At 38.6% G+C, this 27,583-nt stretch overlaps 1 protein-coding gene across 2 annotated transcripts in view; it reads right to left on the bottom strand.

Annotated features, from left to right (window-relative positions):
- The window catches only part of LOC121529070 (carbonic anhydrase-related protein 10-like), a 162,520-nt gene that overhangs the window by 130,095 nt on the left and 4,842 nt on the right, over window positions 1-27,583 (bottom strand). For both annotated transcript variants that reach the window (XM_041816746.1, XM_041816745.1), the window contains exon 2: window positions 22,773-22,847. In XM_041816746.1, the coding sequence (XP_041672680.1) occupies window positions 22,773-22,847 (75 nt within the window). The remainder of the gene's footprint in view (window positions 1-22,772; window positions 22,848-27,583) is intronic.

The raw sequence follows: 27,583 nt of genomic DNA, 5'->3' as shown, positions 1-27,583 counted from the left end.
TGGAGACATAGACACTAAAACATGGAGACATATACACTAAAACATGGAGACATATATGCTAAAACATGGAGACATATACACTAAAACATGGAGACATATATGCTAAAACATGGAGACATATACGCTAAAACATGGAGACATATACACTAAAACATGGAGACATATACACTAAAACATGGAGACATATATGCTTAAACATGGAGACATATACACTAAAACATGGAGACATATATGCTAAAACATAGAGACATACGCTAAAACATGGAGACATATACACTAAAACATGGAGACATATACGCTAAAACATGGAAAAATAGTCATGAATACTCTTGGATAAATATGAATACTCTTGGATAAATATGAATACTCTTGGATAAATATGAATACTCTTGGATAAATATGAATTCTGTTGGATAAATATGAATATTCCTGGATAAATATGAATATTCCTGGATAAATATGAATTCTCTTGGATAAATATGAATACTCTTGGATAAATATGAATACTCTTGGATAAATATGAATTCTGTTGGATAAATATGAATATTCTTGGATAAATATGAATATTCCTGGATAAATATGAATTCTCTTGGATAAATATGAATTCTCTTGGATAAATATGAATTCTCTTGGATAAATATGAATATTTCTGGATAAATATGAATATTCCTGGATAAATATGAATATTCCTTGATAAATATGAATACTCTTGGATAAATATGAATACTCTTGGATAAATATGAATATTCTTGGATAAATATGAATATTCTTGGATAAATATGAATACTCTTGGATAAATATGAATTCTCTTGGATAAATATGAATACTCTTGGATAAATATGAATACTCTTGGATAAATATGAATACTCTTGGATAAATATGAATTCTCTTGGATAAATATGGATATTCTTGGATAAATATGAATTCTCTTGGATAAATATGAATTCTCTTGGATAAATATGAATATTCTTGGATAAATATGAATTCTCTTGGATAAATATGAATCCTCTTGGATAAATATGAATTCTCTTGGATAAATATGAATATTCTTGGATAAATATGAATACTCTTGGATAAATATGAATACTCTTGGATAAATATGAATTCTCTTGGATAAATATGAATATTCTTGGATAAATATGAATACTCTTGGATAAATATGAATCCTCTTGGATAAATATGAATATTCTTGGATAAATATGAATTCTCTTGGATAAATATGAATTCTCTTGGATAAATATGAATACTCTTGGATAAATATGAATACTCTTGGATAAATATGAATTCTCTTGGATAAATATGAATATTCTTGGATAAATATGAATTCTCTTGGATAAATATGAATATTCTTGGATAAATATGAATATTCTTGGATAAATATGAATACTCTTGGATAAATATGAATATTCTTGGATAAATATGAATATTCTTGGATAAATATGAATTCTCTTGGATAAATATGAATATTCTTGGATAAATATGAATATTCTTGGATAAATATGAATTCTCTTGGATAAATATGAATATTCTTGGATAAATATGAATATTCTTGGATAAATATGAATACTCTTGGATAAATATGAATATTCTTGGATAAATATGAATATTCTTGGATAAATATGAATACTCTTGGATAAATATGAATACTCTTGGATAAATATGAATATTCTTGGATAAATATGAATATTCTTGGATAAATATGAATATTCTTGGATAAATATGAATACTCTTGGATAAATATGAATACTCTTGGATAAATATGAATATTCTTGGATAAATATGAATTCTCTTGGATAAATATGAATATTCTTGGATAAATATGAATATTCTTGGATAAATATGAATACTCTTGGATAAATATGAATTCTCTTGGATAAATATGAATATTCTTGGATAAATATGAATACTCTTGGATAAATATGAATATTCTTGGATAAATATGAATATTCTTGGATAAATATGAATACTCTTGGATAAATATGAATATTCTTGGATAAATATGAATATTCTTGGATAAATATGAATTCTCTTGGATAAATATGAATATTCTTGGATAAATATGAATACTCTTGGATAAATATGAATCCTCTTGGATAAATATGAATATTCTTGGATAAATATGAATATTCTTGGATAAATATGAATACTCTTGGATAAATATGAATATTCTTGGATAAATATGAATATTCTTGGATAAATATGAATACTCTTGGATAAATATGAATTCTCTTGGATAAATATGAATATTCTTGGATAAATATGAATACTCTTGGATAAATATGAATACTCTTGGATAAATATGAATATTCTTGGATAAATATGAATACTCTTGGATAAATATGAATACTCTTGGATAAATATGAATATTCTTGGATAAATATGAATATTCTTGGATAAATATGAATTCTCTTGGATAAATATGAATATTCTTAGATAAATATGAATATTCTTGGATAAATATGAATACTCTTGGATAAATATGAATCCTCTTGGATAAATATGAATTCTCTTGGATAAATATGAATATTCTTGGATAAATATGAATACTCTTGGATAAATATGAATATTCTTGGATAAATATGAATTCTCTTGGATAAATATGAATATTCTTGGATAAATATGAATATTCTTGGATAAATATGAATACTCTTGGATAAATATGAATACTCTTGGATAAATATGAATACTCTTGGATAAATATGAATTCTCTTGGATAAATATGAATACTCTTGGATAAATATGAATATTCTTGGATAAATATGAATATTCTTGGATAAATATGAATTCTCTTGGATAAATATGAATATTCTTGGATAAATATGAATTCTCTTGGATAAATATGAATACTCTTGGATAAATATGAATATTCTTGGATAAATATGAATATTCTTGGATAAATATGAATTCTCCTGGATAAATATGAATATTCTTGGATAAATATGAATCCTCTTGGATAAATATGAATATTCTTGGATAAATATGAATATTCTTGGATAAATATGAATACTCTTGGATAAATATGAATATTCTTGGATAAATATGAATATTCTTGGATAAATATGAATACTCTTGGATAAATATGAATTCTCTTGGATAAATATGAATATTCTTGGATAAATATGAATACTCTTGGATAAATATGAATACTCTTGGATAAATATGAATATTCTTGGATAAATATGAATATTCTTGGATAAATATGAATACTCTTGGATAAATATGAATACTCTTGGATAAATATGAATATTCTTGGATAAATATGAATACTCTTGGATAAATATGAATACTCTTGGATAAATATGAATATTCTTGGATAAATATGAATATTCTTGGATAAATATGAATTCTCTTGGATAAATATGAATATTCTTAGATAAATATGAATATTCTTGGATAAATATGAATACTCTTGGATAAATATGAATCCTCTTGGATAAATATGAATTCTCTTGGATAAATATGAATATTCTTGGATAAATATGAACATTCTTGGATAAATATGAATTCTCTTGGATAAATATGAATATTCTTGGATAAATATGAATATTCTTGGATAAATATGAATACTCTTGGATAAATATGAATACTCTTGGATAAATATGAATATTCTTGGATAAATATGAATATTCTTGGATAAATATGAATATTCTTGGATAAATATGAATACTCTTGGATAAATATGAATATTCTTGGATAAATATGAATACTCTTGGATAAATATGAATTCTCTTGGATAAATATGAATACTCTTGGATAAATATGAATATTCTTGGATAAATATGAATATTCTTGGATAAATATGAATTCTCTTGGATAAATATGAATATTCTTGGATAAATATGAATTCTCTTGGATAAATATGAATACTCTTGGATAAATATGAATATTCTTGGATAAATATGAATTCTCCTGGATAAATATGAATATTCTTGGATAAATATGAATATTCTTGGATAAATATGAATTCTCTTGGATAAATATGAATATTCTTGGTTAAATATGAATTCTCTTGGATAAATATGAATTCTCTTGAATAAATATGAATTCTCTTGGATAAATATGAATACTCTTGGATAAATATGAATTCTCTTGGATAAATATGAATATTCTTGGATAAATATGAATTCTCTTGGATAAATATGAATATTCTTGGATAAATATGAATATTCTTGGATAAATATGAATATTCTTGGATAAATATGAATACTCTTGGATAAATATGAATTCTCTTGGATAAATATGAATATTCTTGGATAAATATGAATTCTCTTGGATAAATATGAATATTCTTGGATAAATATGAATATTCTTGGATAAATATGAATATTCCTGGATAAATATGAATATTCTTGGATAAATATGAATATTCTTGGATAAATATGAATTCTCTTGGATAAATATGAATATTCTTGGATAAATATGAATTCTCTTGGATAAATATGAATTCTCTTGGATAAATATGAATATTCTTGGATAAATATGAATTCTCTTGGATAAATATGAATATTCTTGGATAAATATGAATTCTCTTGGATAAATATGAATATTCTTGGATAAATATGAATTCTCCTGGATAAATATGAATATTCTTGGATAAATATGAATATTCTTGGATAAATATGAATACTCTTGGATAAATATGAATTCTCTTGGATAAATATGAATACTCTTGGATAAATATGAATACTCTTGGATAAATATGAATTCTCTTGGATAAATATGAATACTCTTGGATAAATATGAATATTCTTGGATAAATATGAATATTCTTGGATAAATATGAATTCTCTTGGATAAATATGAATATTCTTGGATAAATATGAATTCTCTTGGATAAATATGAATACTCTTGGATAAATATGAATATTCTTGGATAAATATGAATATTCTTGGATAAATATGAATTCTCCTGGATAAATATGAATATTCTTGGATAAATATGAATATTCTTGGATAAATATGAATTCTCTTGGATAAATATGAATATTCTTGGTTAAATATGAATTCTCTTGGATAAATATGAATTCTCTTGAATAAATATGAATTCTCTTGGATAAATATGAATACTCTTGGATAAATATGAATTCTCTTGGATAAATATGAATATTCTTGGATAAATATGAATTCTCTTGGATAAATATGAATATTCTTGGATAAATATGAATATTCTTGGATAAATATGAATATTCTTGGATAAATATGAATACTCTTGGATAAATATGAATTCTCTTGGATAAATATGAATATTCTTGGATAAATATGAATTCTCTTGGATAAATATGAATATTCTTGGATAAATATGAATATTCTTGGATAAATATGAATATTCCTGGATAAATATGAATATTCTTGGATAAATATGAATATTCTTGGATAAATATGAATTCTCTTGGATAAATATGAATATTCTTGGATAAATATGAATTCTCTTGGATAAATATGAATTCTCTTGGATAAATATGAATATTCTTGGATAAATATGAATTCTCTTGGATAAATATGAATATTCTTGGATAAATATGAATTCTCTTGGATAAATATGAATATTCTTGGATAAATATGAATTCTCTTGGATAAATATGAATTCTCTTGGATAAATATGAATATTCTTGGATAAATATGAATACTCTTGGATAAATATGAATTCTCTTGGATAAATATGAATTCTCTTGGATAAATATGAATATTCTTGGATAAATATGAATACTCTTGGATAAATATGAATACTCTTGGATAAATATGAATATTCTTGGATAAATATGAATACTCTTGGATAAATATGAATACTCTTGGATAAATATGAATATTCTTGGATAAATATGAATACTCTTGGATAAATATGAATACTCTTGGATAAATATGAATATTCTTGGATAAATATGAATATTCTTGGATAAATATGAATACTCTTGGATAAATATGAATATTCTTGGATAAATATGAATACTCTTGGATAAATATGAATATTCTTGGATAAATATGAATACTCTTGGATAAATATGAATATTCTTGGATAAATATGAATATTCTTGGATAAATATGAATACTCTTGGATAAATATGAATATTCTTGGATAAATATGAATACTCTTGGATAAATATGAATACTCTTGGATAAATATGAATATTCTTGGATAAATATGAATACTCTTGGATAAATATGAATATTCTTGGATAAATATGAATACTCTTGGATAAATATGAATACTCTTGGATAAATATGAATATTCTTGGATAAATATGAATACTTTTGGATAAATATGAATATTCTTGGATAAATATGAATATTCTTGGATAAATATGAATACTCTTGGATAAATATGAATATTCCTGGATAAATATGAATATTCTTGGATAAATATGAATACTCTTGGATAAATATGAATACTCTTGGATAAATATGAATACTCTTGGATAAATATGAATATTCTTGGATAAATATGAATATTCTTGGATAAATATGAATACTCTTGGATAAATATGAATACTCTTGGATAAATATGAATATTCTTGGATAAATATGAATACTTTTGGATAAATATGAATATTCTTGGATAAATATGAATATTCTTGGATAAATATGAATACTCTTGGATAAATATGAATACTCTTGGATAAATATGAATATTCTTGGATAAATATGAATACTCTTGGATAAATATGAATACTCTTGGATAAATATGAATACTCTTGGATAAATATGAATACTCTTGGATAAATATGAATATTCCTGGATAAATATGAATATTCTTGGATAAATATGAATACTCTTGGATAAATATGAATACTCTTGGATAAATATGAATACTCTTGGATAAATATGAATACTCTTGGATAAATATGAATACTCTTGGATAAATATGAATACTCTTGGATAAATGAGCAGGAATACTCTGAGAGGAAACAACAGCAGACGCACGCCTCCATCCAAAAACACACAAATAACACACACAACAATAACACCACAAGGTGTGACATTAATGGAAGTTGCCGGAGGTGATACAGTGTTCTCCACGTCTTATTTTTGTTCCTGGAGTGGGCTAAAAACCGTTTCCCAGCATCCTCTCTGTCAGGAACGGAGCAGAAAGATTTAAATCCAGCTTTGACTTCCTTCAGGGAGAAATGTCAGTCTCCACAGAAATTAGAGTCTGTTTAAAAAATATGAACAAACACCCAACTCTCTGTTTCCAGAGCGCTCCTGTCCCTGCAGACAGATCACAGGTGGTGGAGAAATCCTCTTCTATGACATGAGACGACCCTTCTAATGCACCATCAGTAGTCGTGAAGAGCCTTTAAGGCCGGCTCAGACTACACTAGGGGGGCTTAAATCTGGCTGAATTCATGTAGTCTATGACGGCCTCTACATTAACAGGGAGGACGGTAACAGGCAGTTCTACTGAGTCCAGATCTGCTCCAGGACCACGCCCCATCTCTTCAGGTATCCTCCCTGCTGACCCCTCCACGATGCACGCAGTGTCCCTGACGTCTGGTCCAGCCTGCTGGGTCCTGGGCACCCAGTATGTGGTGAGCTGGACCAGGACCAGGAAAGTGTACCAGGTGCCTGTAGCAGTGCAGCTGCCGCTCCCGTATCCATCAGCTGACCCGTCCCATCCTCGCTCTCCTGAGCACATCAGCATCAGACACACGGTCTGACAATTATACTGAAAGTGATGTCAGAAAGGATTCTAGCCAGCGCATCTGGCCATCAGTCAGCACCCAGGCCTCACCACAGTCTAGTAAGACCAGGAGAACAGAGGGCCCAAAGACTCTGACTTTAGTCTGCATGCTCAGATACCAGGACCACCACACCATCTTGACTAGTGAACCCATCCCTCATGTGTGAGTCCAAGTCTGCAGTTGATCTCAGCCTGACAGTCAGCGGATCAATGGATTACTCTGCTCTACAACTTCCATCCTCTCACCACTCACAGACATGGCAGCATCCAAGGCATCCCTAAATCCCTGGGTCTTTGTTTTGGTCCAGGACATGTGGATTCCCATTGCTTTAGCTTCCAGGTTAAAGAGAGGACATCTACAGTCTCTGCAAGGATCCAGTCCAAGTCCAGACACCGTTCTCTGGCCCTCAAGTCCATACAGGTCCTGGAGAGTGTATGGGCTAAGACTCACCCCTGGAGCCTCCACACCTCCCAGCAGAGACCAGAATATCAGGCAGACATCAGCTGGTGGGTCCTTTGTTTGAAAATGCAGGTGAAGACAAACTTCTGCCTTTGCATAAAAACTGTGGGCCAGTGTCCACAGACGATGCTTTGATTTTATTAGTGCATCTATAAATATAACACAGCAGACGTGTGAAATATCATTTAAATACACACAGTCAATATTGCATTGTCTGCAGATCAGTCTATGTAGTCAGCAACTATTGCATTACCCTGAAAATACTGCAGAGTCTCAGTGTTAATAAATGAAAGCCTTAATGAATGAGAGTTGTTCCAGATTTTTTCGTTTCACTTTCTGCAGAGCCAAAAAATTGGCTTTGCTTTTTGTCTTAAAAACCTTTATAGTAAGATCCAGAAAGACACCTGAACAAACAGCTCACTGCAGGAGCGGCCCAGAAAAAGAACAACGCTTAATCTCAAGAACAACGACTCAATCATAGTAGTAATTACATCATTTTCACTGGCATGGAGCGTTTCATCCTGTGTAGTCAGAGTCTTCAGGTCTCTGCACCAGCAGACACACATGCTTCTTAGTTGGTTTGGGGAATTTTAAAGCCTGTAAGCTTTCACTTCCAATGTTTTTCATGGTCATCATCGACACAGTTATCTCATACTGTGGATTTCTGACGTGATTCAAAGCAGAGCTGTGGCTCAGAAGCCTTTGAAAGCTGCTGTGAGCAGAGAGAAGGTCAGGTTTTATAAACCCAGTCAGGCTCTTCAAACACAGCGCCTTGACATAACAAGAGAAATAAAGACGAGTTATTGAGACACATAATGAAACCAAAAACACAAGATTACAACAAAAAGAGCCTTTATGAGTTCAGAGCATCTGCAAACAAGGAAAAAGCAAAAACACATTAAATTTTTATTTTCCCAAAGTTTTTCTGTAATCATTTTCTGCTGAAAGAGCGACAGAACAGATCCCCCGAGCTCGCCTCCTGCTCCTCATCCTCGCTTTTATCGCTCCTCTTTCCAACTTTAAGGACACACTCACAGAAGCAGAGAGATGAGATCTATCAGGAGGAAAGGCCAGCTCCCAGGAGCACTCGCTTTTCTTTTCTCCTCTTCATCACCAAACCATCGACTCACATTTCTCCCCCTCTTCTCTTCTTTCTCCCTCTCTTCTCTCGCTCACTGTTAACTTTGGCAGCTCTTATCGCCTCAGTCTTTAGAGCTGAGTTATACTTCTGCACTGAATCCATGCAGCTCTGAAACTTACGCAGAGGCAAAGTAACCCGACATGCACCTCCGTCAAAATTTAGCTACGACTCAAAACAGCACAGTTTACAAGCAGTGTGATTGGTCTGCTGGGTAGCACCGGTCTGACTGATGTCTGCAGACACACTGTGAGCTCTGAGGTAAATGGCTGCAGACAACACAAGTCAAATCTACTCGCCCACATTAGGGCTGAACAATTTGCAAAAAGAATCTAATTGCAATTTTTTCCTGCAATATTGAGATTTGAAATGTGATTATTTAGGTTCCTCAGTTTTTCTGTTGTTTACCAAACAGCAAGAAATCACTCTATATTATAACAAGTACAAACTAGATAAGTTAAACTAGGGCTAAATTTAGAAAAAAAATATCTTTCTGTGATTTTGGCTACTAAAGCAATTTTGATATCAATCGCTTTATTGAAAGGGACGATCATTTCTCATATTCTTCTCATTTTGATGAAGAAAAATAAATGCACTAGCAAGAAAAGTAAGATTTTTGTAAAAAAAATAAAATGAAATAAAAAAGATACTTGAAGGTTTTAATAATGTATGTGGCTCTTTTATGTCTTAATTTTAAATATTATACCCCCAGAAAACCTTAAAAGGGGAAACGTTTTTGCACTTTTTCACCCATTTAAGCTACCTTTTGCCATTGAATACCACAGTTTTCCTATTTTTTTGCCACTTTCTGCCACTTTTATCCCATTTTTGCCTATTTGGGCTATCTTTGCCACTTAATACCACTTTTTCCCAACTTTTTTGGCACGTTTTGACACCTTTTTGCCACTTTTATCCCATTTTTTGCCCCTTTTCACCATTTTTCTCTGCATTTTCACCAATTTAAGCTACTTATTGTCATTGAATACCACTTTTTTCATAGTTTTTGTCCATTTTAGCCAATCTTGACTGCTTTTTGTCAATTTCAGTCACTTTTCACTCCTTTTTTTTAACGGCGTTGCCACTTTTGGACCTTTTTATGCCAACTAAAACTCATTTTGTGTCACTTCTCACCCATTTTTGCTACTTTCTGACCTTTTTTCCACTTTTACTCCCCATTGTTGTTGATGTTTGACCATTTTTGCCACCTTTAACTTATTTCTGTTGCTACTTCAAGCTGTTTTTGCCACTTTACACCTCTTACATTGTGGCTCTTGCAAAGGTATTTTTCAACAAATTGGCTCTTTGGTTGAGCAGGGTTGAGCAACACTGGTATAAAGCATAAAAAAAGAAAAAAAAAGATTGTATCAAACTGGTATTTTGACACTTTTCAGGTTACAGAAATATTGCACTGTCTGCAATTTAAAAATTGCTGCATGCCATACTGCGATTTAACCTAATTTGTGATTAACTGCCCAGCCCTAGCCGACATCCAACGTGCATTTCCTCTGCCTCTGCAGATTCAGCAGTCGTACCCTCCATGTCCTTCGACGTCTCTTCTCTTCATCTTTGCAATAACTGCAGTATAATCACCTGATGATCCATATTTACCAGCTACAGACCAGCTCACTTTCTTCTGCTATGGTTTCCTGTCCACAAACCAGCAGGAAATGTAGAGGCGGGTCCAGAAACTGGCAGAAAATTCACCCTACAGAGAAGCATTTGGAGCATCAAGTAGCACTCACAGCAGCATCTGTGCAGTTCTGGTGTAGCTATGATGTAGATTGATTCTATATAAAGGTCAATATTATTTTGCTTTTTGACAAAAAATGTAGAAAAAAAACCACTTTAAAGTCAAGTTGAAAACAGATTCCTACACAGTAATGTCAGTCAAATAAAAACCTGTAATGTAAAATAAGTGACTGCATAAATATTTCCCCCCTTTAAAGTGACTGAGCTAATCCAGCAGAGGTCCAGACAGTTGGTGCTAGTAGACTCACCTGAGTCTGGAAGGTCCAGTCACCGGTTCATCAGTATTCCTGGTTACCATTACACCATGAAGACAAAAGAACACTCAGAGAAAAGGTTATTGAAAAGTCTAAGTCAGAGGATGGAGACAGAAACATCTCCAAGTCTCTGAACATCCCCCAGAGTTCAGTTAAATCCATCATGAAGAAATGAAGGAATATGTCACATGTGTAAATCTGCCTAGATCAGACTGTCCTCACAGACTGAGTGGGCGTGCAAGAAGGAGACTAGTGAGAGAGGACACCAAGACACCTATGACTACTCTGAAGGAGCTCCAAGCTTCAGCAGCTGAGATGGAGAGACTCTGCAGACAACAACTGTTGGCCGGGTTCTTCACCAGTCAGAGCTTTATGGGAGAGTGGCAAAGAGAAAGACACTGTTGAAGAAAACTCAGATTCAATCTGGACTAGAGTTCACCAGAAGGACTGTGGGAGACTCCATGGTCAAGAGGAAGAAAGTTCTTTGGTCTGATGAGACCAGAATGGAGCTTTGAGACCATCAGACAAGACGCCAAACACTGACATCACCACAAACACACCATCCCCACTGTGGAGCACGCTGGTGGCAGCATCATGCTGTGGGGATGCTTCTCAGCAGCATCATGATGTGGGGATGCTTCTCAGTAGCATCATGCTGTGTGGATGCTTCTCAGTAGCATCACGCTGTGGGGATGCTTCTCAGCAGCATCACGCTGTGGGGATGCTTCTCAGCAACATCGTGCTGCTGAGAAGCATCCCTAGTGAATTCTAGGGATGCACCATATTGGATTTTTTTTAAATATTTTTGATACGTTGATATTTCTAGCTGACGCTGATAAATTCACTCTTTTAATAGTTAAAAAACACCAGGTGTCTCCTTTCAGGGACACTGAGCCAATCAGAGCTGAGGGAGGAAGTAAACAGTCTGGTAGCTGTTTTATGGTTGGGGCTTTATCCTAAATGTTCAGGACTCCCATCGAGGCCTCTAGACAAGCACCTTTACCTGATGGCACAGATGATTATCTAGCTGATATCTAATGCTAACATGTTTTTTAATATTATATATCTTAGCCTTCTCTCAGGGTGCCGATGGTTAGGCTCTGTCTGGGGTTTGTTTATGACACAGGCTCAGGTCTGGCCTGTGTCATTCTTGAGTCTCTCATCCCTGTTCTGGCTCTATCCTCTGTCCTGTTTCTATAAATAAAAGTATGAAAAGGCATAAAATAAATGTTGGAAAAAATGTAAGTCTGCTCTCATGAATGAAAAAGTTCAGTTTGTTATCGTCTCTTCTTCTTCTGGGTAAAAAGGTCAGTGGCAAACATTTCTTTGTTGGTTCAATCCTAGCCAAGCTCTCTCTCCTCCCTTCGCTGTCACGGCGAGGCCGGCTCAGAAACACGTACAATGTGAGAGAAACCACACGGACACGCTGTCTCGCTTCCTCTCTGTCCTCGAGATCTCACTGTACTTCATTTGCATTTATCTTCAGGAGGAAAAGCTCAAACGCGTACAACAATGAGAGAGCAAAGAATTAGCGGTTTTCTATCAGCGTCTCTACATTTACTTAAAAACCATCAGTCATCACGGACAGAGCTCTCGGCCTATCTAAATCTAAAATAGATTTATCTTTCTGTCTCTGCTCCATCAGCGGCGGGCAGACGGCTCATGTTTTGGAGGAATACTCCGGATGTGAGAATGGCACTTTGACAGTTTATTCAGTCTGCTGCTCCAAGACGGCCAAGATCTCAGAGTTTGGAGGGAATACACGCTCCAGTCGGACCGGCCAGAAAAAGACTCTATTTTTGTATCTGTGAAGCAGTTTGTTGAAAAAGTGTGGAGCAGGCGAGGAGAAGAGAAGTGTGATTGTTGAAAGAGAAACTCAGAGAGAAAATAAATGTTTTAAAAAAAGTGCCAGTCAACAGAGAAATGATTTAATGAGTTTAAGGATAAAGAGCAGCTCGTGTTTATCAGGGTCGACCTCATTTACTGCTTCACTGTAAACCTTTTAGACTTCAAAAATGAAAGTCTGCACGCTCAATTAGACTGTCAGAAAGACTTGAAAGAAACCGATAAAATGTCGACGAGGAAAAGGCTTCTTGAAGGAGATGAGGGAAAATATTTATGAATACATTTATGAATCAATCAGCTATAACTGCCTCATGTTTACAATGGAAATTAATCAATGAAAGTGAGTAGAAAACCCAGACAACCACCCAAAAATCACTGAGAGACTTTATTATTGATTTAAGGAAACAGACATCAAGGCAAACATTTCTATTCCTGCAGCCAGGCTGCAAACAAGGGAAATAAAAGGACTAATGAACGGGGCAGGGATGTTGAATTAAAGCCTTTCAGATAGGATGCAGCATGCCGGCTGGCAAAACAACTCAGTGCTGATGAGTTTCCAAAACACACAGAGCTGACTGCAGTTCAAGGATGCTGTTGCTGCCTGTGTGCACCGTGCAACACTTCAAAAATCTCCATGAGCCCAGAGATTCCAGTCACATGACCGGTGCACCAGGGTTCATTTTGGCAGCTATTTCTAGTTTTAGTCTCAGTTTTAGTCTTTAAATGAAATTCATTTTAGTTTTAGTCACATTTTAGTCATTTCTACCCTTTTCAGTTTTAGTCCATCAAAGTCCTCACAGTTTAGTCTTTACTTTTAGTCCAAGCATTTATTCTCTCTCCTAAATCTGGTACCAAATCATGGTAGTGTGTTCTCTGCCAAACCTGGGGTCCCTGCTTTCTACAGCTGAGAGGCAGAATAGATACAGATGTGTTGTTTTAGACAGATTAACCTACAGTGGAGAAATATCACAGATTTAGAATGTCTGACAAAAATACATTACATTTCGGTCTAGTTTTAGTTATCACAGATCTATTTTTGTTAGTCTCAGTCTAGTTTTAGTCATCACAGATCTATTTTTGTTAGTCTCAGTCTAGTTTTAGTTATCACAGATCTATTTTTGTTAGTCTCAGTCTAGTTTTAGTTATCACAGATCTATGTTTGTTAGTCTCAGTCTAGTTTTAGTTATCACAGATCTATGTTTGTTAGTCTCAGTCTAGTTTTAGTCATCACAGATCTATTTTTGTTAGTCTCAGTCTAGTTTTAGTCATCACAGATCTATTTTTGTTAGTCTCAGTCTAGTTTTAGTTATCACAGATCTATTTTTGTTAGTCTCAGTCTAGTTTTAGTTATCACAGATCTATTTTTGTTAGTCTCAGTCTAGTTTTAGTCATCACAGATCTATTTTTGTTAGTCTCAGTCTAGTTTTAGTCATCACAGATCTATGTTTGTTAGTCTCAGTCTAGTTTTAGTCATTACAGATCTATTATTGTTAGTCTCAGTCTAGTTTTAGTCATCACAGATCTATTTTTGTTAGTCTCAGTCTAGTTTTAGTCATCACAGATCTATTTTTGTTAGTCTCAGTCTAGTTTTAGTCATCACAGATCTATTTTTGTTAGTCCCAGTCTAGTTTTAGTCATGGAAAAAAAGCTGCAGATGAATATTTTTAGTCACAGTTTTAGGCTGGTCCCACACTAGACGATTTTTAAATCTTAAACAATTTTAACACCATTGGAGACCACAGACATCAGGACAGTTTCAAACAATTTTTCATCTTTAATCTTCTGTACTCACACACTAGACGACTCAGCCAGACTGTCAGATCACTGGAGACCACACACCTGCTGACCTGCCTGCGACCTCAGTGATCACATGACTTCAGAAAAAAACAAAACAAAACAAAACACGGATGTCTGTTGATGCCATCTTGCTGACCCTCCACAAAAATCATAAAACATGGGAAAGACTCTGGATGAAATCCTGGCTAGAATTATGCTAGTCATAGTTTTGATTACTTAAACACCCCCACCACCACCACCTTTCAGAAAATGTGTGCTGAAACAAGCCGTTCTCCGATTTTACCCTCATGATGTCATGTGGGGAGTTAGCTCCACCCACAAGTTTAGCTGGGCCTCCCCACTAGAAAGAAAGTTCCGCCCTCCTCTCCTGATCCTCCTCTCAGCTGCCAGCTCAGGATCAGGAGAGCCACAACCATTAAGCCACATCCATTTCCTGAAAGGGGCGGAATCAGACAGCTCAGTAATATTTAAAGCCACAGACACAGAAATAGCTGGTTCTGAGCAGGGCTGAAACAGAGGAGGTTTTAGACATGCAGAAATCAATACTGGAGTGTTTTTACAGCTCAAACTTCACAGGCATGTTTTGGGGACCTCTGAGATATAAACCTATGAGATATAAACTTGTCTTAAAGGGGTAAAATATGTCCCCTTTAATTTCTTTGAAAATAAAAGCAGGTCTGCATCCAAACAGGATCCAATTAGCCAAAGTTTAAGACAAAATCCAGAATCCAACAATTGCGATTTGAGGCTTTAATTGTGTGACAGACCTAATTTAAACAGTACCACTGAACCTTCATTCAGAGACTCAGCCAGCACTGAGCTTCTGAGATGTTGACAAACCTGCAGGAGAATCCTTCTACTTCTAACAACGCCTCCATGAAAGTCCAAAAAAGTCTGGACAGTTAGGTTTGTTTATGGCATGTTGGGTCAGTAATGCTGCTGTTTAGGATGTGAAGGGCGGGAAATTCCTTTTTCTTACTACTACCAGGTAGTTGATCTGGCTGATCGTGTTTTGCAGGCCTTGTATTTTGCATTTTAATTCTCAGAGATTTTTTTTTACTAAACTCTGAGCTTACTTGAAGGAGTCCTTTCTAACTCCTCGGATAAAAAAAAATATGAAGTCAGTAAATGCACCATTCCCACAGAAAGTTTTCAGCCCATTTTCTCAACATATTTCATGATTCTTCTGTTTCTCTCCCACTTAAATCTGAACGGTTTCAGTTAAAGCCAGAACCCTCAGACTCATACCTCAGGGTGATCCCAAAGATTTGATTCTGGATGAGTCAAGCACCACGATGACGTCTATTGACCGTTTTCTGTCGGTCTGATCTTTGTGCTTCTCTCTCTTTGAAATCAGGGCTTGACCATATCTGCGTACGTTGGAGAGATCATCACAACCTCACCTCTGACCGCCTGAGAGAGAGAGAGAGAGCGCGAGCGAGCGGCTTCATCAGCGCTCAGATTTCCTCTGAGCTTTTAAATGGGCCTGGAGTCGGAGCGAGTTCAAATGAGTGATAGCAACATCTCCAGGCCGTTCAGGCGGGGAGGAAGAGCGAGCTGGAGGGAGCAGAGGAGGGGAGTGAAAGAGGAAACAAAGAGGAGAGAAGGATGAGCGGCTGGGGACGAGGAGAGGAGGAGACGCTGCAGGAATAGAGAGAGGAGAAGAAGAAGACGTAGACGAGCTGTGAGGAGAAGAAGGAAACAGAGGAGCAGAGATGAGGAAGAGGAGATGAGAGAGAATGAAGGAGAGAGGAGGGAGAAGATAAAAGAGATGGCAGACGCACATGTGATCAAATATACATAAGAAGTGTAGAGCTGCAGAGCAAACCTGACGCCCCGAACAGGCTGACGCACAACGAGCCCAACAGACCTAAGGAGGAACGTCAGCAGGAGCGAGGAGCTGAAACCACAGAGGAGACGACAGGAGATACAGAGAACTCAGAACGGGACCTCTAATGTCCAGCAGGGGGCGACTCTGCAGTCCAGAGCTGCTTTAATTCCCTTAGTCAACATTCTCCTGACGAGTCCAGACCGCAAATCTCAAACCTCCACCTCCTGCTGGGACTGTTGACTAGGGGTCGAATCAGACGCCTCCTGCTGCTGGGACTGTTGACTTGGGTGGTCAAATCAGACCCTCCTCCTGCTGGGAATGTTGACTGAGGGGGGTTGAATCAGACCCTCCTCCTGCTGGGACTGTTGACTGGGGGGGGGTCGAATCAGACCCTCCTCCTGCTGGGACTGTTGACTGGGGGGGGGTCGAATCAGACCCTCCTCCTCCTGCTGGGACTGTTGACTGAGGGGGGTTGAATCAGACCCCTCCTTCTGCTGGGACCGTTGACTGGGGGGGGTCGAATCAGACCCTCCTCCTGCTGGGACTGTTGACTGAGGGGGGTTGAATCAGACCCTCCTCCTCCTGCTGGGACTGTTGACTGGGGGGGGTCGAATCAGACCCTCCTCCTGCTGGGACTGTTGACTGAGGGGGGTTGAATCAGACCCTCCTCCTGCTGGGACTGTTGACTGGGGGGGGTCGAATCAGACCCTCCTCCTCCTGCTGGGACTGTTGACTGGGGGGGGTCGAATCAGACCCTCCTCCTGCTGGGACTGTTGACTGAGGGGGGTTGAATCAGACCCTCCTCCTCCTGCTGGGACTGTTGACTGGGGGGGGTCTAATCAGACCCTCCTCCTGCTGGGACTGTTGACTGAGGGGGGTCAAGTCAGACCCCTCCTTCTGCTGGGACCGTTGACTGGGGGGGGTCGAATCAGACCCTCCTCCTGCTGGGACTGTTGACTGAGGGGGGTTGAATCAGACCCTCCTCCTCCTGCTGGGACTGTTGTCTGGGGGGGGTCGAATCAGACCCTCCTCCTGCTGGGACTGTTGACTGAGGGGGGTTGAATCAGACCCTCCTCCTGCTGGGACTGTTGACTGGGGGGGGTCGAATCAGACCCTCCTCCTCCTGCTGGGACTGTTGACTGGGGGGGGTCGAATCAGACCCTCCTCCTCCTGCTGGGACTGTTGAGTGAGGGGGGTTGAATCAGACCCTCCTCCTGCTGGGACTGTTGACTAGGGGTCGAATCAGACCCTCCTCCTCCTGCTGGGACTGTTGACTGAGGGGGGTTGAATCAGACCCTCCTCCTGCTGGGACTGTTGACTGGGGGGGGTCGAATCAGACCCTCCTCCTCCTGCTGGGACTGTTGATTGAGGGGGGTCGAATCAGACCCTCCTCCTCCTGCTGGGACTGTTGACTGAGGGGTCGAATCAGACCCAGATCAGTCTTAAGCCCGTCCAGAGCGTAGCCGGCCTTGACTTTGGCGTGCCCAGGCCTGATTAATCGCCCTCCTGTGAATAAAAGCAGCCTCAGCTTCCCTGAGCTTCTCTCTGGAACGTTCCGGGCACAGCTAAAATATCCTGAGCTTAAAACAGCCGATAATCAGATGTAGTTGAGATCCTTTCCTGTCTGTTGGGATTCAGGGTCATCGGGGGGTTACGGGGCCTTGGCCGTCCTGATCCTGGGAGGTTTCCTCTCTGCTGGTGCTGAACGTGTGAAATGAAGACCAGATCTGCTCCGTCCTGCTGCCAAACCCCCTCATTGTTCATGGCATCTGCGGTGCATACTGTACCCAGCGTTATATTTAGTTTAGTACTTCACGGTGCCAGCGTGATAACTCAGAGGCGAACCGCCGTGTTATTGCCAGACTCCTTCCTCTCTGCCGCCTTTTATCTCTCCTTCAGAGCTCCTCTGCATTTGTGGCGAGCTGAAAGCTGCCTCATTTGTGCGGCGTCTCCTCCTGGGTCATCTCACTCGAGAGGGAACAGTGATTTCTGTTTGTGCTGCGAGGCTGCCACACATCTATCTCCGCCCGTGCTCCCTCCCAACACCCACCGCCCCGTCTCTTTAATCCCCGCCATCGTGGCGAACATCATGCATGAGCGCAGGTGATCACAGGAAGTACGAGCAGGAGACGACAGCAAACACTGACCCGAGGTTTATGATATCATTTCACTTTTTCTCTCTCTTTCTGCTGACTCCATTCCCTCCTCACTCCCAGAAACAGCTTGAAGCAGACGTTTGTGGTGCTGGCGCAGCACTGAGAGCGAGGAGCAGAAAGGTACGGCGTGGAGGAGACAGAGCTGTGAGGAGGTTACAGACAGCCTTTAAAATAAACCACACAGGCTCTGTCTACTGAATCTACAGCAATCTACAGCTGGAAATCAACATCTGTAATAAACATCAGCTGATTTCAAAGTATCTACAGTAGATCTATAACAGCCCTGCTCAACTAGAGAGCCAAACTGGTGAAAATTACACCTGCAAGAGCCACAATCTAAGAGGTGAAACATGGCAATTAAAATAAGGAAAAGGTGCCAATGGTGGTCAAAAAGGGGCAAACACTGGGAGAAGAGCGGGGAAAAGGGCAGAATGTGGCAAAAATAGGTGGGAAGTCACCAACAAATAAGTTAAAGGTGGCAAATAATGGCAAAAAATTGGCAAAAATCTGAAAAAAAGGTGGGAAAATTTGGCAAAAAAGTGGCATTCAATTGCAAAAGGTAGCTGAAATGGGTGAGAAGTGGCAAAAACAGGCAAAAAGGGGCAAACATTGGGGGAAAAGTGGCAAAAAAGAGCAGAAAGTGGCAAAAATGGTCCAAAGTGGCAAAACTTTGGCTAAAAAAAATGAGTGGAAAGTGACAAAAATGGGCAAAATTCATAAAAAAGGTGGGAAAAGAGGAATTAAGTGGAATTTATTTATGGTGAGAAGTTGCAAAATTGCAAAAAGCAGGTTAAAAGTGTCAAAAATTGACAAAAATTGACAAAAAGAAGTGGCAAAAATGGGTGAGATGTGGTAAAAAAATGAGTAACAGGTGGCAAAAATGGGCTAAGAGTGGCTACAAAATTAGTGAAAAGTGACTAAAATGGGTAAAAATCAGAGAAAAAAAAGTGGGAAAATGGGAAATAGGTGGCATTTAATTTCAAAAGGCAGCTTAAATGGGTGAAAAGTGGCAAAAAAGGCAAAAAAAAGGGGGAGGGGGCAAAAAACTGCAAAAAGCAGATAAAAGTGTCAAAAAGAAGTGGAAAAAATGGGAATTTTTCAAATGAAGACATAAAAGAGCCACCTTATGTTGAGGATCACTGATCTATTACCTCCAAACCCTCACAGCGGCTGCAGTGAACCAAAAATAAGTTTAACGTTGACTTTTCTAGAGATGCAGCCATCGTGAGAATTAAGGTCTGATCATTTATAGAACAGTTTGGCCGACCAGCAGCGGCTGTAAAGTCCTGAAAAGTCCTACGAGCTCCAGGCTCGCTGAAAATGCTGCTGCAAGGATTCAAAGGCATCAGTGAAGGCACAACGGCTAGCTTCAAGAGGAAAAACAAGGAAGAGGCAGAGATTTATGGTTCAAAAGTTATTTCACTTTTGATAAACTGTGTCACTTCCTGTCGTGTACGCCAGTGCCAGTCTGGAGGGCGTTTTAACGATCACATTCAGAGAAAAACTGTCACACAGCCTCCATTCTCTGCTGCTGCAGTGGCTCCTTTGGTTCTTCTTCACTGCTCTAAAAACGGTAGCTCGTGCATGCCAGTGGCACCACCAGGATGACAATTCAACGTACGCACCATAACCATCCAGCGCATGAATGACACCTCCAGGACAAGATCGCACCTACAAACAGGTGCAGAGAGAGAGAGAGAGACTAACGCTGCAAGTTCTAAACTCAGATTAACCAGACGCCGCCAGAACACTGCCCTAAAAACATCACACAGCTTTTAGAGCAGCAGAGAAGAGCAGCTAGAGTTACAAAAGAAAAAGTACCAGTGAAAATAAACGTATCTGTCAGTATAAGTCATGAAGAGCCAGAGGATGGAAAAATCAGAGAACCACGCTGCCATCGTATGCTACATGTAGGTCCCAGGTTTTATGAACATTGCTGTGTGTTTTCCGCTCTTACTATAGTTGCGTCCGATGTTTTAAACCTGCGCCTGATCATCCCGGCATAAAAAGTTACACCATGTCATAACACAGAAGCAGCTGCAGTCCAGCTGGTGCACGGGGTTTGACTTTCAGTCATAACTTCTAACTCTGCTCAGACACAACCCTGAAATCAGCTGGATGCTCGGCTCAGGACAATGAGATTACGCGAAACTGTGCACCGACACATCTCCTCTGTTTGGATTCAATACTGCGGACACTCTGCGCCAACACACGCAAATGGGCCCACAAACACACAACTAAATGATGTAGACTTCTTCCACAGTTCACAGCACACACACCCACGTTAGCAGCTGTGGGACTTACATTAGTCAGATCTATGCCAAACAGACAGCAGAAAGGCTGAACCCTGCACAGCTCACATGGCAGAATTCACTACTTAATAATAATAATAACGTATAATTATGGAACATTACGACACATGAAGCAAATACTCGGAACTACTTTCTTGAGTAAACCACTTTTGCCACTTTTGAAATCACTCCGCCCAGCAGCCGTGTCTGGAGTGTAGTTCCGGCTTTCATTTGTCTCTAAAACAACTTTGTCTCGTAAAGGTCCATGATTATTTCATAGCGTGGTGAATGTGCAGGTCACAACTTGTCCACCAGAGCGTTTTGGAGTCGTTGGATTGTGTATTTGATGAGTTTGACGAGGGAAAGCCAGAATTACCATAAGACTCCATAGTGTTGGCAGCGCAGCTCCTAACTCGGCACCGCTGAGCTAAAAACAGCTTGCACCAACAACAAAAGGTAACAAACCTATTAGTAAGACTATAGGGATTATGGCAATGGGCGAATTTGCCAAAATGTTGAAGTATCCCTTTAAAGCTTTGAGGGACGGATCTGCCTGATGACAGACATGAATTTGAACCGTCCATCAGAAGTAGAACACCAGCTCCTGTGTTTGACAGGTGAAGCTCCTGTATCTATCAGTGTGGCGTGTTTGAAACAGCTGTTTGGGGTTTAATATGAAGCTCCACCTCTAGTGTCACACTCTCAGAATAAGAATCAGAGCTTTTTCGGGGTAAAATGAGAACTCTTAGAGGATGCACGTTGATCCTGAACCCATAACAGCACAGAAATCACCGCCTGTTTCGAGGCTGCAGGCTTATTTTTAAACCTTTTAGTGATTCAAAGCTAAAAAATGTCAAATAAAGAGCCAAGTTTCATTAAAGAAATCAGGCAGAATTTCCCTTTAAAGGATTTACATTAATCCCCACCAACTCACAAAAACCAGAACCAGTGCTGCAGAATCCAGCCCTAATTTTATTACATTAATCCGTCAGATTCCCATTTTATTAATTGTTTATACTATTTATGGATGATATTCTGATTTCCTGTGTTTCCATTCAGCACTGACCTCCCTTTGTTTGATTTAATTAAATTGCCTTCTCAAGGTTTGGAGGGAAAATCGTGGCGCTCTGCTGCAGCAATCTGCATGAAAGAGTTCAGCTAGGAAGTGGATTTAGCTTGATTTGAAAACATGCACACTTAAAGCGCTCATTCTCTCACTCACAGAGCATTTAGAGACGAGCTGAGCCGTAAAAACTGACATGAAACAACCGCAGGGCTCACACGGCGCCGGCAGCAGACACAACCACAACAATAACCACCAGCTGTGAACAACGGCGAGCCTTCATCGCTGTCGAAGAACACTCCTTCTGGCTCAAATCAACCACTTATTTACACCAATTAAAGTGGTGTTTTTATTAGCACCCATTCTGGGCACAATCAGCTGAAATAAGCAGAGCCAGACTTGGATGCTTCTACGTTTCTGCAGCTCTGCTTCCATGTTTGCAGAATTCATAAAAACAATCCGTTTCAGCCAAACCATTTCAGTGTATTCTCCCCGTGGGTGACGGTCTCTTACCTGGAACGAAGCTTCCCTGGACGACGTCCTTGTACGCCCACCAACCCTCATCAAGCTTGGATGCAATAGGCTGAGCTGTAGAGACAAAGAAAGCAGCCCTTTAGTTTAATTGTCATGAAAGCGCAAGGTTGAAAAGCATTTTAAATCATCAGCCCCTTTATGAATAATGCCTCTGTTGGTTTCCTTTTTATAAAAATGAACAAAGTTGTTGTGAAACTTTAAAGTGGGTCAGAATGGAGATGAGTTCATGTGGGATGCATGGAGAGAGTCTCTGTGGAGGGTCTGCTTCACTTCACTCTGACTGTCCGTGTTTGTGTGTCTGTCCTCAGGCTGCAGGTGATTGTGCTGCAGCTCTATTTCCCTCCAAACCTGCAGAACTCAGCCAGCAGCAATGTTCAAAACAGACACACTGACATGGAGCAGCTACAGCTGCATGAATACGGCAGCAGGTACAACCGTCCTTACTGTCAGTGGACCAGAAGACTGAGATTCAGTTACACCTGCAGAAACATTCCCTCACCTCCTCACACACAAACATGCATTCATCCAGAAAACTACCAGCTAATGCAGTGCCCATGTAAAGGCTCACATGCTGCATGTTTCAGCTCATGCACTGCTACATCTTTGCTGTGAGTTTGATATCAGATGACACAGTTAAATACTTAAATGCATACTCAGGTGTTCTGATGACAGACTGAGCTCATGTCTGAGCAGAAGATCACAGAACCAGGATTATAAACACTCTCTAAGTTTCATTTCTCTCCTACTGAGGTGTACAAGCAGCCCTTCACAATAAAAGCCCTCAAACATAATAATAACCATGCACTTTTACTGTGAAGGACATGTCTGAGTTTACATTTTCATCACTGATTTAACTTAGTAGCAGAGGTTTCAGCAGGTGTGCAGAGCTAACGTGTTTACAGCTGCTTCTCTGACCGGGTTTAACGCCTCAGCTCGCTTCTTTGACTCATCATGGATGCCAAACAAGTGAGTCATGAGTAAAAACTAGGGGTCAGCTGATACTGTTTACCCGTACTGATTATGAGTGCCTCATGAGACGATAACTGATACCTGAATCCAAAAGGCGTTTATTTTGACCTGCATGTCGTACCTGATGTGGAAAAAGGAAAACTGCATGAAAAGAAGGAAAATAAACAATCTATCCTCGACATCATCACAGCAGAAACAGGAAAACAGGAAGTGATGTCATACACTCTCTATGTCAGTACGACCCAGGGTTAAGTGCTGATTGGCTAGAACTCTCGTGACATCCAGCCAATCAGACTGTATTGTATAGAGCCGGGGTTTTCAGAGTGTGGGAGAGTGAGCCTCCCATGGAGAAAAACATTTATTCCATGGACCCCACCACTGTAGAAATAAGATTAAAAAATGTCACTAACTTTATTTTCTAAACATTTTTATTTAAACATCTGAATATTTTGGTTTGTATATTAATCACCTATCTTACCCAGGTAGTCAGTTCTAGTTTCAGTACTGAACTCGCTGCATATAAGACCTGATTACTATGGTCTAGTTTAGGGAACTATGAGTCTGCATTTTTGCAGATGATGTAGGATTGTATCACAGCAGATCAGGGTTCACACAGCCTGATCCTGTCATTAGCTTAGACATCGAGCATCAGCAGGACCAGTGCAGAAAAACCCTCGCTAGTTTGACCCTCACACGCAGCAAACAACAAAAGCTCCTTTTTTCCTGGTTTATGGTTCCACGCCTCCCCTGAAGTTTGGTGGCGCCCCCTAGGGATGGCCCGCCTCTTTGAAAACCACTGGAATAAAGGACGTTAGTAGAGACTGGAGAGTGGAAATAAAACCAGAGAAGACAAAGTAGTGCAGCTTTTATTAATTAACTTTACTGATTATCCACACAATAAAATGCCAATACTGATAATCGGCCAAATATCAGCGTCAGTAACGATCGACCCCGAGTTAAAGGAGCAGGTTGTGACCTCACCCAGTTTACTCACTTTCATTGGCTGTCGTGGGTTTCTGACAGAGGTCCTAGAGCATGGGTGTCAAACTCAAGGCCCAGGGGCCAAGTCTAGCCCATGGTGCAGTTATACCTGGTCCACCAGGTCATTTCATATTTTTACTATAACTGGCCCACTGGTCTGCAGATTTCCTCCAGTATAAAAATGTAAACCTAACCCTGATGATTTAAAATATCCTTGTTCTGTCATGAAAATAAGAAAAAATTTAAAAATAGAATAACTGAATAAAAATAATTATTCTTATTTTTGCATCTCACAGTTATTGCACAAAGTTATGGTTTGGATTTTTCACTTTTAATTATTTCAACCTCTTTAATTCACATTTTTGACTTTTTAACTTGTTTTTTACCCTTTAAGATCCTCAATGTTTGAATTTTTAAGTAATATTTTGACCTTTAAACTCACGGTTTTGATCACATGACGTACATGCAAGATAAACAACATTTGGATGCCCTAAGCAGACATGCAAGCACTTGTTTTATTTAACTCCTTTTCTCCATGATAACCAGAACATTCAGGCTGTTCTCTTCAGATTTTTACTTCTTTCCTTTTCTCGTCATAACAAAGCAGTGTTCATTGATAATAGTGATATTTCTCCACTGTGGGTAAATCTGTCTAAAACAACACATCTGTATCTATTCTGCCTCTCAGCTGTAGAAAGCAGGGACCCCAGGTTCTGCAGAGAACACACTACCATGATTTGGTCCCAGATTTAGGAGAGAGAATAAATGATTGGACTAAAAGTAAAGACTAAGATGTGAGGACTTTTATGGACTAAAAGTAAGACTAAAATCAAAAATAGCTACTTAAATGAACACTGTCACAAAGCTGGCTTTGCTGTGATAGTAGATCATTTCTTGAGGAACTGATGAAAATTCCAGGCTTCCCTGAGAAGAAAAGTAAAATATAAAGACGGGTGCACGTCCTCTCCGACCTTTTTAAACATCTGTGTTCAGTCCTGCATCTGTGTTCAGTCCTAGTTTTTGTTCCCCTTAAATCCATGTGAGCATCTGAACATCTCCATAAATCTGGGTCATGATTGCTCATTAAGGAGGTGGTGGTGGGTCCTGAGGATGAACCGGTTAAGATCCACTAATCTAGTGGGTGAATTTGGAGGATTATGATGTTGAAAAATGGTTGAAGCCTTCCTCATGTCTGCAGTCTCCCACGTTTTTAACGTCAGTGAGCTTTTTAAATCTGCTCATGTGTAGACGGCGTGAAGAAGACGGCTGAAGGTTTCCATCTGGATCAGGTTAAATGTTGATTAATGAGCTGCTAAAACATAAAGATTAATGAGAGCGCTACAGTAGAATTAGAGGATTATCAGGATGAAATCTCCATGTTTTTGCCGGCTTCGATCGTGACCTGCCTCCGAACAGTCGTGTTGTGTTCACTGTGATTCTGGCAGCCTCGGTGATGAGTAGGAAGTCTTGACTCATCTCACCGTGGGAATCACTGAGTGTCACATCTGACTACACACTAACACACACAGGCGCGGTGACATATTGACAGTGATATCCATTAACTATTTATACTCTGTGGCAGCCTGCGTGTGTGGGGCTTACTGTAAGTACTGTAGGACTCTGCTGCAGCGGTCTGCCTCTGTGTGCACCAATTTCATCGTCTCGGGGGCTTTGACTCACTGCAGAAGACGTTCAGAGCGTCTCTGTGAAAACTGTTGATGCATAAATACTGGAGGGTTCAATCCCAACCATCATCCTGGCCTCTACCACTGCGTTCACATCTAGTGTTCTGGTCTTCATTGAATGGAGGGGTACGTGGGGTTCTAGGGCTGCAGAGACCTTCAATATTCCAGAGGAACACTCCAAACTAAGGGTTATGGGAAAATCTTCCAGAAAGCCTGGTGAATCATCAGCAACAATCTCATAATTTAATATTGTTCCAATGCATCATGGTCCTTCTTGGACAAACATCGTAGAAATCCCTTAGGCAAGCAGAGAAAGGGTTAATGTTGGAGATGTGCAGATATTAAATATTAGAGCTCTTATTTAAAGATAATATCCACACATTTCCAGACCAGGAATAAAGTAATAAATTATGTATTTATACCAATATATCACATTAAAATAACAGGAAGTCTGTGATATTCTTGGTATGTCATCAGGTATGTTTCTAATTTTTGCCACTTTTATCCCATTTTTGCCCTTTTTCACAATTTTTTGCCCCACATTTTGCCCATTTAACCATTACCATTTAACCTTTTACCATTAACCTTTTACCATTAAATACCACTTTTTTCCTTCTTTTATGCCCATTTTTGTAACTTATTATTCCAACTTGTATCCAGTTTTTGCCATTTAAGCTACTTTTTGCCATTGAGTACCACACCTCTTCCTATTTTTTTCCCATTCTTGCCCTTTTTCTCCCCATTTTCACCATTTTAGTGACCTTATGCCATTAAATACCGCTTGTTTCCTCTTTTCTTGCCCATTTTGCCACTCTTGACTGCTTTTTGCCAATTTTAGTCACTCTCCTTACATGTTTTGCCATTTTTAGACCGTTTTAAGCCACCTCTAACTTGCTTTTTGTCACTTTTTACCAATTTTTGCTACCTTCCAGTTTTTCTCCCTATTTTTGCCCCTCTTTACCCATTTTTGCTGCTGTTTGACCATTATTTGCCACCTTTAACTGATTTTTATTGCTACTTCAAGCTGTTTTTGCCACTTTTTACCACTTAGATTGTGGCTCTTGCAAAGGTATTTTTCAATAATTTGGCTCTTTGGTTGAGTAACACTGGCCTAGGATGAGTCTGGAAATATCGGCATACTGCATGTCTGCAAAA

This window comes from Cheilinus undulatus, linkage group 21, assembly GCF_018320785.1.
Source record: "Cheilinus undulatus linkage group 21, ASM1832078v1, whole genome shotgun sequence".
Lineage (NCBI taxonomy): Eukaryota > Metazoa > Chordata > Actinopteri > Labriformes > Labridae > Cheilinus > Cheilinus undulatus.
The sequence above is the reverse complement of the archived record's forward strand: the minus strand, read 5'-3'. Positions and strand labels throughout refer to the sequence as shown.